This window comes from Melanostigma gelatinosum, assembly GCF_949748355.1.
Source record: "Melanostigma gelatinosum genome assembly, chromosome: 15".
Taxonomy (NCBI): domain Eukaryota; kingdom Metazoa; phylum Chordata; class Actinopteri; order Perciformes; family Zoarcidae; genus Melanostigma; species Melanostigma gelatinosum.
The window spans coordinates 20,040,114-20,057,220 of NC_136648.1; the positions used below are offsets into that span (position 1 = coordinate 20,040,114).

Here is a 17,107-nt window from a genome sequence, read left to right on the forward strand (position 1 = left end):
ACATCAAAATAGACTATAGCCATAATCTCCTTCATACTTATTGCTTTCTCTGCCTCGATGCTTTTATCAATGCGTCAAGTGTCGATCTACCTTTACGAAAGCCATTCTGAGATTTATTTAGCAAGCCCCTTTGCTCTATAAAATAAGTTCATCTGCTCGTGATGATCTTTTCCATCCACTTGCACAAATGAGATGTCAGTGCTATTGGTCTATAATTGCCAGCATTCGCTAGGTCTTTACCAGGTTTACCAAAAGGTAGAATCAAAGCACTCTTCCAGCTGCTTGGCATTACACCTTCCCTCCAAATCATATTGAACAATTTACAAATAATTTCCAAGGCTTCTTCTGGTAATTGTCTAAACATAGCGTAGCATAGTTGGTCTTGACCTGGAGCCGTATACCCACTTCCCTCCAACGCTGTTTTCAGCTCCTGTATTGAAAACTCCATATCAAGGGGTGTTCCTTCATTGCCCTTTTTCTTTCTAACTTCTGTATGTGCTGCTAAAATTTCGTCTTTTCTCTGTCTATGCCTCTCGTGTAAATGACTTCCGCTATGAACATTTGCAAACTTCTTCCCCAATAACGCAGCTTTCTCATTTGTAATTGCCCGATATTCTCCGTCGATCAAAACTGGGATTTTAATTGATTTTCTTTTCCCACTCATCTTTTTGATCATCGCCCAAACATCACGTAACTCTATTTCTCTTCCAATAGCCGAACAGAATTGCCTCCATGCATTCCTCTTTGATGACTTAATAACTTTCCGTACTACCGCTCTCTTTCTTTGATAATCGATCAGATTATGTTGGGTAAAAAGACTTCTTAACTTTCTGTAGGCACGATTTCTTTCTTTAATGGCATTTTTGCATTCCTCATTCCACCATGGAACCATTTTCTTTTTCCCATTCACCTTACTCTTAGGAATGCATATTGATGCAGCACCAATAATCATAGCGGTCACTGCTCTCGAACAGCTGTCCACATTATTCTCAATAGATATTTCTTCACATGACTTCCTACAACATTCTTTAAATTTTCCCGAGTTAGCTTTAGGAAAACACCATCTTTCTATTATATTACCCTTCTGAGTAAAGACATCACAATTGAATGAGCACCATATAGGATAGTGATCACTCCCTATATTAGATTCATTCATTGTATTCCATGGAACATTAATCTTTCTATATGCTAAGTTATCCTTGATAAATGTTACACACCCTCCTCCTTGTTCTCCAATTCTATCACATCTGACAGATCTGTATCCTGAAATGACAAAGTCCAACTGAGGTTTTAACCAAGTTTCTTGAATGCAAATAACATCTGGTGTAACTGTCAGATCAGCTACAACCTTCTTGAATTCTTGCCCATTTGCAATTAGACTTCTGGCATTCCATTGTAGGATATGCAACACCATTATGAGGTGAATCACCCTGAGCCTGTACATCATAGTTGGAAGGGTTCAACATCTTGTGAATCAGATCAGCCTCAACTTCTTTAATCCCCAGTATCTCTATGGCTGCCTCGACGATTGTCTTTATTCTGTCACTTTTTCTTTTTTGTTGAATTGCCAAATTCATAGTTTTGCAGATGAAGGCCACGAAACAGATTTTATCTACAATTAGCGTGTCGTCATTTATCTCTTTTATGCATGGATTTAACTGTTAGACTCTGATCTAGGACAGGGGGAAGGTCCACAGGAGGTTGTCTAATCCCAGCTTCTCTTGTATCATTCCTGTGGCTTTCCCTGGGAGTAACTTTATCATTTTCCTTCACTTTTTTAACTGCTTCCGCATAAGACACTTGATTAAGTATTTTATATTTCTGCACTTCTTTTGCTTGTATTTGAACTGGGCATCCTCCAAAAGCAGTGCTGTGTTCACCGCCGCAGTTACATTTCATTTTTACATCTTGACCACATTTTCCGTATTCATGCTGGATGTGCCAGAATTTTCTTCAATTAAACAAAGATAAAACAGAAGTAATTGTTTTTGGTACCAAGGACGAACAATTGAAAATCACCGCTCAGCTTCAGTCACTGATGTTAAAACCCACAAACCAAGCCAGAAATCTAGGTGTAGTTATGGATTCAGATCTCAACCTGAACAGCCATATCAAGACAATTACAAAATCAGCCTCCTATCACCTGAAGAATATATCAAGGATTAGAGGACTTATGTCTCAACAGGATTTGGAAAAACTTGTCCACGGATTTATCTTCAGCAGACTGGACTACTGTAATGGTGTGTTTACAGGTCTCTGTAAAAAGTCCGTCAGAAAGCTGCAGCTGATTCAGAACGCTGCAGCTCGAGTCCTCACTAAGACCAGGAGGGTGGACCACATCACTCCAGTTCTGAGGTCTTTGCACTGGCTTCCTGTCCAACAAAGAATTGACTTTAAAATCCTGCTGTTGGTTTACAAAGCACTGAATGGTTTCGGGCCAAAATACATCTCTGATCTGCTGCTACCTTATGAACCATCCCGACCCCTCAGCTCGTCTGGGACCGGTCTACTTTCTGTTCCCAGAGTCAGAACTAAACATGGAGAAGCAGCGTTCAGTTTTTCTGCTCCACATATCTGGAACAAAGTCCCAGAAAGCTGCAGGTCTGCTGAGACCCTCAGCTCATTTAAATCAAGATTGAAGACTTTTCTGTTTGCTGCTGCCTTTAATTGAACCACATTCAATTCATATATTAATCAATTTCCTGCATTTTACTGCTGTATTTTATTTCTTACACTGTTTTTTTTATTTTTAAATGTTTTAATGCAATGAATGTTCTTAATTGTTTTTAAATCTCCTTTTCTTTTGATGCTTTTAATGGTTTTATGTGAAGCACTTTGAATTACCTTGTTGTTGAAATGTGCTATACAAATAAACTTGCCTCGCCTCCACATCTTGCACATCTCTGCTTACCCTTACATTGCCCTGCAGTATGTCCCATTCGTTGACACTTGAAGCATCTTAAAGGAGCTGGAATAAACTCTTTTACATCATAGCTCATATATCCTATTCTTATTTTCTTAGACAAGATCTTTTCAAACTCCAGCAGCACTGATATGCTATCAGTTTTCCTTCCATTTCGATTGATTTGCAGTCTGGAAGCTTTCACTACCTTTCACTTCCTTAATTAGCTCATCTATAGACACTGACACATCCTGTATAACACCTCTCAGCTTTGAAACGCTCCCAGGAATATGACAGCTGATCCTTTCTCCATTCAAAGTTTCAGCTCCGAGGATCTTCTCTCGTTGCCTTTGATCTGTAGCAAAGATCAAAAGACGCCTGTTGCTTAAAAACTTGGCAAACTTAATCTTTCCTATTTCCTTCTCTATTGCCTTTGTCAGTTTTAACGGGTGATAATGGGCCCCTTCATTCTTAAACGCAATCACAACTTTCCATTCAGTTGAGTCATCCTCCTTCCCCACTTTTTTACTCTCCTCGCCAAACTCACTTCCGGAGCGGCCTGGACTGCCGCTCCCCTTTCTCCTCTTTCTGTTAGCTTCTTGCCATGCCACATTATCATTCTCACCATCTGAACTATCACCCATGATATCTGCATTCACAGTACAGTTGTTGCTCAACCACACAATTCTGCTCTCTTTTCGTACTCCGCGCGCGCGCACACACACACACACACACACACACACACACACACACACACACACACACACACACACACACACACACACACACACACACACACACACACACACACACACACACACACACACACACACACACACACACACACACACACACACACACACACACACACACACACACACACACACACACACACACACACACACACACACACACACACACACACGACAATGCCATGGTGCCATGCAGAATAAAGGAAGAACAATATGTTTAATAACATATTAAACAGAGACAGCCATACAATCAACAGAAGAAAATCACCCAGAACAAAACGGGGGACAAATCTAATTGAAAACACATAAATAAACATCAATAAATCCACACAAACAAGGAAAAACAAACAATTAGATAATATATCCATTTACACAACATACAATATAAGTTTTAAGTGAACAGGATTATATCTGAAAAACTTTATTTTGTGCTGACTTCAGGCCTATGACTAATAGTATGTTCCCAACATATCCTGTCCTTGATAATATATATTCTGATTTGACTCTGGACCTATGCTCAACACAAAAACCTGGAATGGCCAAAGAGTTGCAACATTTTTCTTGCGTTGGTGGTGCCATGATGTCCACACAGATAGACAACACTACGACACATCATTCATAAAAAGAATCTTAAATATAAACAAGGGGCACAAAAGGGTCTGTGATGCGTTACAATGTGTGGGAATTTAATTATCTCAGCGTGCGTGGTTATGAATCCTCTTTTGATCCGTTCCTGTCGAATCTTGACTGTTTATTTCCCTGACACTCCCACATCAGTTGCACCAAAACTCTTCGGCGGAGAGATATTTTATTATAAATACCAGTGAAAAGAAAATCAAGAAACACTAACAAGAGCTGTACAGATCAACAGTAATTCATATAAGTCAAACTGAAATCTATTAAAAACTAAAAAAAGTCAGGGTTGTCACATCCCCAGATAAAGAATCAAGGTGATGACCTCCTTTCACCCCTATTTCTTAATTTGTCTCCTTCTATTAGAAGTCGTTGGACAGTGTACGGTGGATAGCGTGGTCCAGCCCTGACGCGCCTCTGTGGATATGATGGTGGTGCATGTAATGCTGGCTGGTGGTGGCACCATCATCCACCAGCGAATCCTCCTCCTCCTCCTCAGCCCTGTACCCCGCCGCCCCGTCCTGAGAATAGCTGTGCTTCATCACCAGGATGCTCCTTCGTCCCGTCTGCATTGTGTGGTGGGAGAGGCACGGCGACTGCTGGCCCACCATCGGCGGCGGCAGCGGCGGCGGCGAGAGAGCCCCCCTGTCGGCGGCGACGGTGGCGTCCCTCACGCTCAGGTTGCTGCGGCTGCCGTGGACGCTTCCCTGAAAGGAGCCGCAGTGGTGGTCGCGGATGCACTTGGAGGAGGAGCGGCTGAGCTTGTGGAGCTTCTCGTAGTCCTCGGCCATGGCGGCGTCGGTCAGGTCGCCGGACGGGGCGCGGCGCATAGTGCAGAGCTCGTAGTGAGGGGGCTCAGAGCCAGGCTGGAGGAGGGCCGGGTCAAAGTCATCTCTGTGGAAAAGAAGAGACAAACACGCACACACACACACATATATGATGCACACAATGTCAAGGAAAGCACAACCAAATCTGATTGTAAGTGTCCAGACACCAACGAAATATGTAGTTAGCTCTACGGGCCTGTGATTTGTGCACTCATGCACTTTCTGAACTCGAAAGAATTTCGTTGTTAACAAACCATTTTAAAGTTTAAATTCAGCAGCATTTCACGAAATCTAGCCAAAACAAATCTGCTTAAAATAGCTAGTTGAAATAGCAGGCTCCCAAACTTTTCACATATATTTTACATATTATTTACACAATAAGTACGAAATAAATTGGCCCTTTCGGTATTGTTTTACCCAAATAGGAACTGGTTACGGTGGCAGAAGGTTGAGGTCAAGCTTTTGTCTGCAAGTTATCAAAGATGTTTTTCTACATTTTTAAAGCTGCATTAACATTTTGTTTTTTTGCTACTTGGGGACAGTGGAAAAAGTTAAAATAAATAAATTTGACCTAAATTTGTTTGCAAAAAGTTTCCAAAACAACGAGATGAAGCTAAGAACTAAAGAGAACTTACAGAAGGGATTGCCACTACAAGCGAAACCTTTTACTTTACACGTAATCATTAGCAGTGGTGGAAGAAGTAATCAGATCTCTTTCATCAGTAAAAGTAGTAATACTATAATGCATAAATACGGTTGAAAGTAAAAGACCTGCATTCAAATTTTGCTGAAGTAAAAGTAGTAAAAGTATAGAAATATTAGCATCAAAATACGCTGAAAGTAAAATGACTCTTTACGCAGAATGGCTCAGAATATATAATATAATATACATTACATTATTGGATTATTATTATTGATGCATTTATGTGTTTATCTTTATATACTGCTGTGTTGCTTAAGCTAATATAATACATGATAACATATTCGTTGATTACACATTTCTTTAAACATCTGAATGAAATCTCACCTGCGGATGATGTATTTCTTGCGTGGCTGTTTGACCTGGATGATGACAGAGATGATGAGCAGGATGACAACCAGGCCACAGGTCACAACAATGATAGCGATGTTTGTCTTATCCAGCGTGTCCAGGCTACTGGCTTTCCTCTTTTCTAGTTCGGGAGATAACAGAGAGAGGAATAACTTGTGTTCAGCTGCAGTATGGCTGCTTTCTCAGCCTTTGTGTCAGAGTACCTTTGCAGTGATTCTCGTCCCATGGGTAGACACAGTTCTGGATACCGTTGCAGACCAAGGTGTGGTTGATGCACATGTTGCTATGGCAAAAGAAAGTTTCCTTTTCACAGGGAGCTGAAAGAGAAAAGGCAAGAGTCATGCAGCTATACACAGCAGACTGAATTGTATTCGTTAGATGATATTCAGTGGCTCAATTTGCTTGTGTAATGTAATATTATGTAATATTTCATCCTTGTGCAGAAGTGTACATTGCTGTTTACCGCTCTGTCACAGTGGACATTACTACCAGTAGGAAGTAGGACATTTTTCAATATTGCTTTTTGTTTTTTTACTTTTTTAGCTTGGCCAATGGGACGCAGCAAGTTAAAAACCCACCACACATTGACATTGTCCCTTTAAAAGGTTGCTTTCACTCCAAGCACAGGTTTTTGTCCGAAAAGTTAGATGTATAAAATGTATAAAAAATGATTTTATGGTTTCCTATGACCTTTGTTGTAATTAATGTCAGAAAACATATTGCAGTCATTTTGGACAATAATTATCCATGTGCCTCTGTTTGTTGCACGGAGAGTATGGATTTTAGGAGCAATGGTCGTTTCTTTTCAGAACAAATGGGCTCTCTGGCCAATGGCATTTTTTTAGACTATATTGGTGTTTCAGAAATGTAAGGATGATTGGAAATAAAGATCGGTATATGGCTTGAGATCACCTATCAGCTGGGATACAATGATGATGGTACTGTCGGGGCTAGCCACAGAAGCTAGCGTTAGCTTCTTAACATTCTCTGTCTGGATAGGTTTTGGTTGTGTTGAGTGGCCAAACCGGAACCGGTGTGTGTATTGCAGATTTGCTGTATTCCCACACCATATTTTTGGCTTGCACTGGTGAGAAACGGCTTTTAGTCTCCATCATCTGAGGAAAGTAATAAAGAATGGCTTTTTGACGGCTAAATGCTCCGTTATGTTCATCAGTCACAAATTGTCACATTTAGTGCTGGTCAGGTAACATACAGTTCATCAAAGTTTTTTTGCTGAGGCATGGTTGATGACCACGGAGCCGACTTGATCTGATTTGATTTTGGACTAATACACCTTCTAAATAACCCTTTTCAAGAATGTTTTTCGCGAAATGTTTTATGTTGAAGACAACTATAATATAGAGAAGTAACCAAAATGCCACTGGAGAAGCTATATCATCTAATTGTTGGGACTTCTACTCTCACATATGGATGGTGTGCGCCTGTAAATGAGAGCTTACAGATGAATGGAGATGTACTCACGCTCATGGAAAGTTGTATAGAGGATCCTGAATTTGCTCTTCCTGCTTCCCTCATCTGCCCACAGTCTCACCACGCCCACAGAGGAGACCAGCATGACATCGTTGGCCACCGTGGAGCAGAACTTATTCTTCAGGTGCTTAATCAAGCTGCTGCCGTCGTAGATGGCAACGAAGTTCCGTTTGCACTCATTCGAGTTGTGCATCTCATACTCCAGAAAGCGCATGTAGATCTAAAAGGCAGAAGGCTTTTCAAAGGAGTATTCCACATTCACCTTCCGCTAAGCCCCGCCCCCGCTGCTACAGCCATCAACCTGTCAGAGCTACCATGGAGCCCACACCGTCACTAAGTGCAGTCCCTGAGGAAATGTCAAATTTTTGAAAAAAGGGATTTCTGAGAGAAGCAGACAGAAGGATCTACCATATGCGTTTTAAATATCCAGGATCCAGGATGTCAAACTGATTCATCAGCAAAAACAGGATAAATAGATAAAAAGATAGAAGCTACAGCCTACAGATTACAGTGTAAAAGTGAACCAAAACATTACGTGGCAATCGAGACAGAAGACAATAAAATTAAGTTGCTGTAAAGCCTGGTCGGTCTTTATTTACTGTCACAATCATTATAAGGCTAAAGCAGCATGTGTAGACATTCAGTATATCTTCAGTAGCTAGCCTAGAATAGACGTGCTAACGCTAGTTAACAATGTGCTAAAAGTAGCGTTTGAGAAACGTATAAGTCAAGGATCAATGTTTGACTAACTTGACCAACTTTAAATCCACTACACCAGCTTGAAAATAAAGAAAATTCGAAGAATCTACGGAGCAGAGCCGGATAGTTGTCGGACCCTGGTCAGAGCTAGCCGATGCTATGCTATGATTGGCCAGTGTGTGTTTGAGGGGCGAGACTTAACGAAGGGTCAGTTCACCTGTTACAGTTTTTCTCAATTGCTAAAACACTAAAACCCATTGGCTGAACAAAGTTCTCAGTTGCCTGAACTCATTTAGCTAATTGTGCAGTCTGTTGTCAATACCTTAAACTATGTCACATGGTAAAACACAATTTGCAGATCTCACTTAGACTTTTCAGCAAAACTCCAAACACATTCTCAGTCTCAAAACACATTCTGCACTCTAATGCACATGTCATCCACACTGGTAAACACAAGTGGCAACAATCAAATACAAATGGAGAACACATGTCATTGATTAAACACAATCACTCAAAATTGATTTCACTTGTATCAAATGATGTGACACAACCAATATAAGCCGGTTTAGAGAGCAAACAGGTGGTTGAAGGTGATGTCGACGAAGTGCTCTGGCCTGACCCAGCCCAAAGACAAGAAGAAGCACATTGATGACATGTTGACTCCTTAGATTTTTGTCCCTTTTACTGTAGTATTGTATACTGTAGTAGGCCTACAGTGCATTGTAGGCTGTATAATGTACAATAAACAAATTGTATGGCCTTGAACATCGTGCTTTCTATTTGTTACAGTAACAGTACAGACTGCTCAATAGATTTTGACTGGTTGCAGGTTCATATCAAGAAAGAACAAGAATTACAGTATCACAGAGACAAAGGACATGTTTGTGAGCTGCAGGGTACAGTACTACAAATAGGGGTACAAGGAGGAGGAAGAACAAAAGAAATTGCAAAGAGCAAAGCACAGTAGTCATTTCTGATCAATTTTGAGTTACTGTAAACGAACATGTTTTCGTTCATATGAAATTTGTTTTGAGATTAAAAATCGACTTCTCCCTGAGAACTATATGTTTTGAACAATGTGCTTTCTATTTATTGGTGTGTTGTTTACTGACTGCTTGATAGTGTATATTATTTTGATCACTTTGTTTATGATTTGAGAGCAGTGTTTGATTTTGAGCACAGGTAAAACTGTTTTGAGGCGAAAGTTTCATTTTGCAAGAGGATTCAGAGGTTTTGTAAATAGTGCTTGAAGATGAGGTTTTGTGTTTACAGTTTTGAGAGAATGGGTGACCGTTTCAAGAAATGTGTCTTAGCAATCGAGAAAAACTGTAACACAGTGACACCAAAATTATCCCTCATTCATTTTATGGCTTTTGCTCATATGTTATCAATTTAGCAACATTTGAGCAGAAGATCGAAAAATTGTAAGTACGGTGCATAATATATCATACAGGAAATGCATTGGAACTACTCATGGACTCACGAGAGGCTGTAAATTGGGGGGGAATGTTTTTTTGTTGTTGTTGACAAAATGGCATTTAATTACTTGTTTTGAATTCTTTGAAATGTTAGAAGTGCTTTTGGTCCAACCTCCCCCTGTCCAACCACTTACAGTCAAATTTACAAAAAAGTGTAAACCACAACAAACATTTACATGTCACACCACCACCACCACATAACAACACCAACAACACGTTGACATATACACACCCTTGATTTTGGTGGAGCCTTGATGTACCACCTGCAGTCCACAGCCTCAGTCGGCAGCGCCCGGCTCTCCCCGGCTATCTGGGCAGATTCCACATAGCCTTCTGGACCGCTCAGCTCAAAATCACAAACTGTGGATAACAACATGTTTGGGTTTATCAATGTGAAATTGTAAAAAAAAAATGGTTTGCTCAATATTATCCCTTCAGCAAAAACGAGGACTTAGTCACATAATATAAATGTAGGTCAACATCTGTTTATCCACAGTTAGCAGTATCTGCATTTAACCTGCAGCAGGTCCAATAGGACATTGTAACATAATAACATGAATGAATTACTCACATGGCAGAGCTGGCAGTTCCCCAAGCCCGTTGAACTCCGGATCTAAAAGCAGAACATAATATGTTTCCAAACAAATAAATCTCTGGAACATTTACTCAAGTCTCTCCACAATCAGGATGATCACATGAAAATGAAACAATTTCAAACTCGTACTATATGGAACATGAAATGCTTCCCACATTGTTGTTGATAAGGGTGAGTACCGAATGTGATCTCTTTATATTGATTTAAACCTGGATGTTATTTAAACCTGCTCATTTGAAAGAATATGTGAACCTGCGCTGAAGTATTTTAAATGCGTGCGTGCAATATTCACCGCAGTACATTTAGTCTGATAGTAGAGAAAAATAATCCGGTGCCCGAAAGATAACACAGAATAAAAATGATAATATTGCAAAACAAAATCACAGCTGGCCAAGGCTTACACATAATCTATGTACCAACTCATTCCCCCTGCTCTCATTTAAACTCCCCAGTTGGCCTTCATCAAAAAAAAAGAAAAACACACACTATTTCTTTTCCCTGTCTCGCAGCATGCGACACGGAAGAGAAATTGTGTTCTAAACCTTTGTGCTGATGAATCTACTCGCGAGGTGGATTATAAATCCTGATATACTGGCTTAGTTTGGGACGGATTAGGCCCCACCAGTGGCAAATCACTTCTTTTTTGTTTTATAAATCCTCCTGAAGACACTTAGTTTAACATTGGGTGAGGGGACACTTCAAAGAAACTCAATTAAATACCAAATAACACAACATATACAGTTGACACCCAATCAAATACAGGAAAGAAATGTGCTTTAAATGACACAGCGTGGAATGGAGAGTGAGTTCATTTGTTTATTTTCCCACATCTTCAATTTTTGTCATTGGTAATGTAACACATTGGTCAGCAGCTGTGGTATAAAGGAGCAGCTGATGGACTCAAATCGGAAAAAAGGACTCATATTAATCACTTCATGTTTCTTAGCCCTGCCTCTGCTTCAGCCTTGTCCAGATTATTCACAATCATTCCTACATATAAGTGTGTGCCACTCCCACAGGCTGTATACCCTGTGAGATATAGGATGGTTGATGTAAATCCGTCCTAAATATCTTCATGTTATTCAGCTTGATGAAGGTGTGTGGTACAAACATATACTATTGACTATTGGATGTTTCATTTTCCAGAGGATGCAAATAACAACAAACTTACAAACCTAGTGACTAGGTTATATATTTAGGTTCTGTAAATGACGAGCGCACACACACACAGATATGAGCACAAACTGGAGGAACACATGCAATAACAATAGAAGTCTCTGCTAAAGTGTAAGCAATGATAGCGTTCAGCAGCTGTTGCACAATGTGTTTGCAATGTCCAAGCTAGCCAACATTAGACATTAAAAGCATTTAGCTGCAATTTGCAGAGCAAAGTTGCTGTTTTTTTTAATCTTTTGCGCACACAACATATTAACTGTCATATTAACATCAGAATAATTAATGTTGCCGAGTCATTTTCTGGGGACGGAAAAATAATGTGTTCATGCTCCGTCACATTGTTCACAACTTGCGTAACAAAAGCTGATTAATGTTAATGCAGTGTGCATTGACCCTTTCAAACGACTGCAGTTTAGACCAGTGATGAGTATAGACAGGGGATTAGCTTTTGGCATGGAAGACTACATTTGATGTAAACAGACGAAAGCAGCTTCTCCTGATCTGCCAATTATTAAAAGTGTCTTATTTAAGGGATAGTTCATGTTTTTAGGAGCCTGTTTATTGTTTATTTTTGCTATATTTGTTGAAATGTATTGACAGCAATCAAGAAATCAAATGTTCTATCAAAAAAAGAGAAAGAAATCCGGTCTCTGTGGCTGTCACAAGACTGTATTAAGCCCATCCAATCATTTGATCCTGCTCGAATCAAATGATTGGATGAGTTAGGGTTAGGGTTACCTGCCAGTCGATTGCCAACAATTGCCAAGTTGTTTACGTTCATAATCATACATTTGGGGGAGTGGCTTTGGAGGGAGGCGGTCAGTGTTGCCAACTTCGCGACTTTGCCACTAGATTGAGCAATATTTGGAGCTAGCGCTGCTATCTACCGTCATCGTAAAAGAGGTTTCTGCCCTTGGATAATTCTTAATGTCCAAGCATTTCTCAAAAAATATAAATGCTGAAGTATGCTTAGTGAGTTGTTAACACTGGAAGGTAAGATGCCCTGTAGAATTTTGTGTAACAAAGAAAAATGCCCACGACAGGCAAACAATATCCCCCCCCCCCCCAGCAACTTAGAATGTGTGGGACGGACTCACAGGACTCTAGTCTAAAACTGGAGCATCCCTTGCGGAATGAAATTATAATCTACAGAGGGTCAAACATGTTTAGAAGAAAGAAAGAAACACGGTTGATGGCTGGATGGGATGCAGATTAATCTTTGCCCCCCCTCCCCCCCGTCAGTGTAGGTGGCCTATAAACTCTGCTGCTAATGAAGCCTCTGCCTTGGACTCTCTTAAGCTGCTACTGCGGCTCAGCGCTGACAAGCTGTATTCCCCGGAAGACAAGCTTTCATTAACTTGTGTGTGTGTGCGTGTGTGTGTGTGTGTCTGTGTTTGCAACTGAGGGAACCAGCCCGCGTGTGCATGTGCGTGCATTTGCATGAATGCTCCCCTCCTCTCCTCTTCGTCAGCTGCAGCTGCTGTGCCTGCACTACAAATGAAAATGAGAGTATACGTTTCCAGCAGCATGCCACCAGAGCAAATTCAAAGTTGCAATATGCAATCTGTTTTTTGACATCACATGCAAATGTGTGTCAACATGTGTTTTAATTGGAATACATGATCTGGGCGAAAGGGTACGAAGACATAAATGGGATGGACTTTGTAAAAGAGGCAACCAGTTTTGGCAACGCAGCAGCCAACATTGTGAAAATCACTGCATGGTGGTGGATTGGGAGAGAGCGCCAAAGACAGGAGTCGAAGGGCTTAGAGTCGAGTAATACTCTAACATCAACCCTGCCAGCAGGCCAGAGGGCCAGCTGGTATGATACAAGATCAACGATATAGCAGAAATGAAAAATTACGGCCAAAACGACAGGTGTTTATGTGACGTTAGCGCGACAAAGTCCACGTAGGGGGGAGGTCGGGGTGGATGGATTTATCAACACAACATCGGTCGACGCTGTCTTTTTAAATGCATGGCCACAGTCATCACCCACCTTTACCAAGTGACCTTTACCACTGTTATTTCACACAACGACCCAAAAATTCAACACTTTGGAAAAACTTCTTTTTTTGAATTAAACCAGCCTAAATCGATTAATTAAATGGGACATGTCATGAGAAACTCAGTGCTCAATGGGTATCAGGAGAGCCTACCAACCCACAAACTGTGAAAGAAAGGCAATCCCTGCCTGAGTTTTTTCAACATTAACGCATGCAAATATGTTCTAGTAGAAACCAGAATTACAATATGAACCTGAAAATGATCACGATATGTCCCCTTAAGTGACAATGAAATGGCAGAATTATTATGCAAATTTGGTCAAATGAGGACAGACTCTGGATGGATTACATATCATGATTTTATTTTATTTTTTTACTTTTCAGATTTAACATTACGTTCCTCCATAAACTAGATTATGTGACCAGAGAAGAAATTGGAAACACTATTTTCCTTTCTCTTGCTCAGAGAGAATTAACACCGCTTTGGCAAAGGTTAGAGGTCACAACAAACCTTTAGTTCTTCTTAGTATAAGTAGTTTGGTTAAGAAGAAGAACTAGGGTTAGGGTTAGTGGGGTTGAGGACCATAAAAACAAAACAATGAGCTGAACGATGCTAAAACACTACAGCTGCAGAGCCAGGTGATAATTGTGTTCATCACTACAAGAAAACCCTGTTATTAAACACAGTCACGTGGTCCATTGTTAATATAAAAATGTTGATTAATGCAGCTTAAAGCTTAAAAAATATGTACAACATTCCTGGTAGATTCATTTGTACGCCTACCGTTTACCCTATATCGTCCATCACTCACCTTGCGTGAAGTTATACCGGGCAGAGAAACCGATGGCCTCCAGTTCACCATCAGCCACAAATTTGATATACAGGTACCTCCCACTGGAGCGGACGTACGCTGGGCTTTCCTGGCCGCAGAAGCGACCGAGGATTGGAGAGAAACCGAATGGCCCATCACGGACCTCGATGTGGTCGAACTTACACTCCCAGGACGGCTCGATGGAATATTTGTCATCGAAGAACAAGTCAATGCACTGTCGGGGAGAGGCTGCAGCAAGGGGGAAGGGGGGGAAGAGGTTGAGGACATGGTGAGATTAAAATCAGGAGGGGTAAAAAGTGAGTAGGTGGCTAGAAATGACAAGTGACAACGCCTCACCTTCTATGATGTAGACACATTCCTTCTCAGGAGGGTATTTCTCAGGGTAGTTGGGAGAGGTGAAATACCCCCCCTCAGGCTCCTTCACCCAGGTCCCACACTGCCCTGCTGGTGTCACACCCGAGTTGTTCTTCACTGCTGGAGAAGCACAGGACAACAGGCAGATGAAAGTGTCCAGCACAACACCAGCCGTACAGCTCTTTGTGTTTGTCGTTTCTTCTTTTTAAAAGCGTGGATTGGTTGTTGCATACTTTAATATTATTTTATTTTTTTATTGTGTACAGTTCAAATAAGTGGGTTTTTAATCAAACTGTCCTTGTTAGCGTCACAAAGCTAAATTAGCTTCCCGTTTTTAAATTGTGGGACACTATTCACAGAGGAACAAGGCACAATCAACTATCCATGATTAGCAAACTGGTAATAAAATATTCCTGTTATTACGTGTTAATATGTCCATCTAACGATGAACTTTTCTGATCTGATTGATGTGTATCGCTTTTTGTGAGATGTTTTGTGAGATGTTATTTTACTCATGATGATTATTTTCACATTTGATCCCCCCCCCATTAATCATTCAGTTGTGTCGTCAATAGAAAAAAAGTAAAAAGTGAAATAACGCTATAATCATATTCTGATATTCTATTCTAAACCACATTCCAGTCATATCTTTTGCCACAAAGTAAAAATTATAAATATTTTTAAAAAGTAGGCTACTCCATAACAGTTTTTTAGCACTGCTCTGTACTGATGTGCACTGATTTACCTTGAGCTTTTATTTTGGTAGCTGAGACACCAGACAGCTCAGGTGAGATGAGGCTTGCTGCTAAAGCTGAGAGAAGAGAAGACAATTGAAAATGAAGATTATTTTTTTCTATTTGTCAGAAAATCAGCTTGAAGTAATTCTTCGAAGAAATAGAAAGTATTTTTCAAACCAAAGACATACGATAATACACCAGGAAGCACGTACACCATAAAAACAGGATTATAAACAAATGCTTTTGATTATTTTTCCTTAAAGGCAAGGAATTTAACATGTCAATAAAATGTGCCTACATTATGAAACAGCTGTAAGGCAAGGCAAGGCAAGTTTATTTGTATAGCACATTTCAACAACAAGGCAATTCAAAGTGCTTCACATAAAACCATTAAAAGCATCAAAACATAAGGCAAAAGAAAAGGAGATTTAAAAACAATTAAAGAAACAGTGTAAGAAATAAAATGCAGTAGTAAAATGCAGAAATGCAGGAAATTGATTAATATATTAATTGAATGTGGTTCAATTAAAGGCAGCAGCAAACAGAGTGCCAGAGTGCTGTAAACTCACCGATGGGCAGCAGAAGTTTGTGCACCATTTCTGTTCCCTGAGGATGAGGAGCTCAGTCACAAATATTGCCATTAAATAGTCTCAATCAAACATCTCTTCCTTGGGGAAAAGTGTCCATCAGTCCCTCACAACATGCGCCACAGAGAGTTCGACATTCCCATCTCTCTCTCTCTCTCTTTCTGACTCCCCGGAAGCTCAAAGGATTACTCTACAAACATTTGCAATTTTCGCCCCATCTTTAGGCTGCACTAATCCTCTCAGAATATATACGGTCTCGTTCAAACTGGGCCGAGGCTGCTTCTGCGGCTTTGCTGCGCTCCGTGACGCACATCCAACGGCTTTACAACTTTATCCAGATGTTTCACGGAGCTCCAGCTGGTTGTTTTCGGGGCTATTCAAGATGACAGAAGATGCGCTGCATTGAAGCAGCCACCAGGTAAACCTGCTTCATTTCTTTTTTCTATTTCCAAACACTGAAGTTTGACTTCTCTGGACCCATTTTGTCCAGCGTTATGACATGAAGTAAGTTTACACATTTATATTAAGACTATTGCAGAGTCCACTGTTGGCTATAAATGCACAAGGGATTTTACACGAACTATGCATTCATGTTCTGCAGCGTAACTGTAGATTTTAAGTCTTGAATAAATTCAACATTTTATTATTAATAGAGTATTCACACTTTTAGAGGAGCTAATCTCGTACAACTCCGATAGTTGTTTATTAACATAACGTGAAGGTGATATGTATGTTAACATTAAGCTGACATGATATTGCTCTCAAGTGGAATGCCAGGTGAATTTAATCTTAGTATTTTTTAGTCTGTTTTAGTAGCTTGTGGACTTCACAAACATGCAAATGAACTAAGATAATTAATTATTTCATTTAGAGAATGTATAATGAAGTCAGTGTATATTTTAAGATCAAGGTGTAGGTGTGTGGAAACAAACAAGGAGTCGAGTATTCCCTTTGGCTGCACCTTGTGGCCGTTTATTTCCATCCAT

General features: G+C 40.3%; 1 protein-coding gene across 1 annotated transcript; it reads right to left on the minus strand.

The window, feature by feature from the left end:
* Positions 1-4,649: 4,649 nt before the first annotated feature.
* LOC306788795 (neuropilin and tolloid-like protein 1) lies at positions 4,650-16,131 on the minus strand (the record flags this gene model as incomplete). The annotated part of the gene is made up of 10 exons (XM_079284451.1): positions 4,650-5,181; positions 6,142-6,286; positions 6,369-6,482; positions 7,648-7,876; positions 10,066-10,193; positions 10,405-10,446; positions 14,423-14,671; positions 14,780-14,914; positions 15,543-15,608; positions 16,104-16,131. 10 exons carry the CDS (start codon positions 16,129-16,131, stop codon positions 4,650-4,652), a joined length of 1,668 nt encoding a protein of 555 aa, XP_079140577.1.
* Positions 16,132-17,107: the final 976 nt, after the last annotated feature.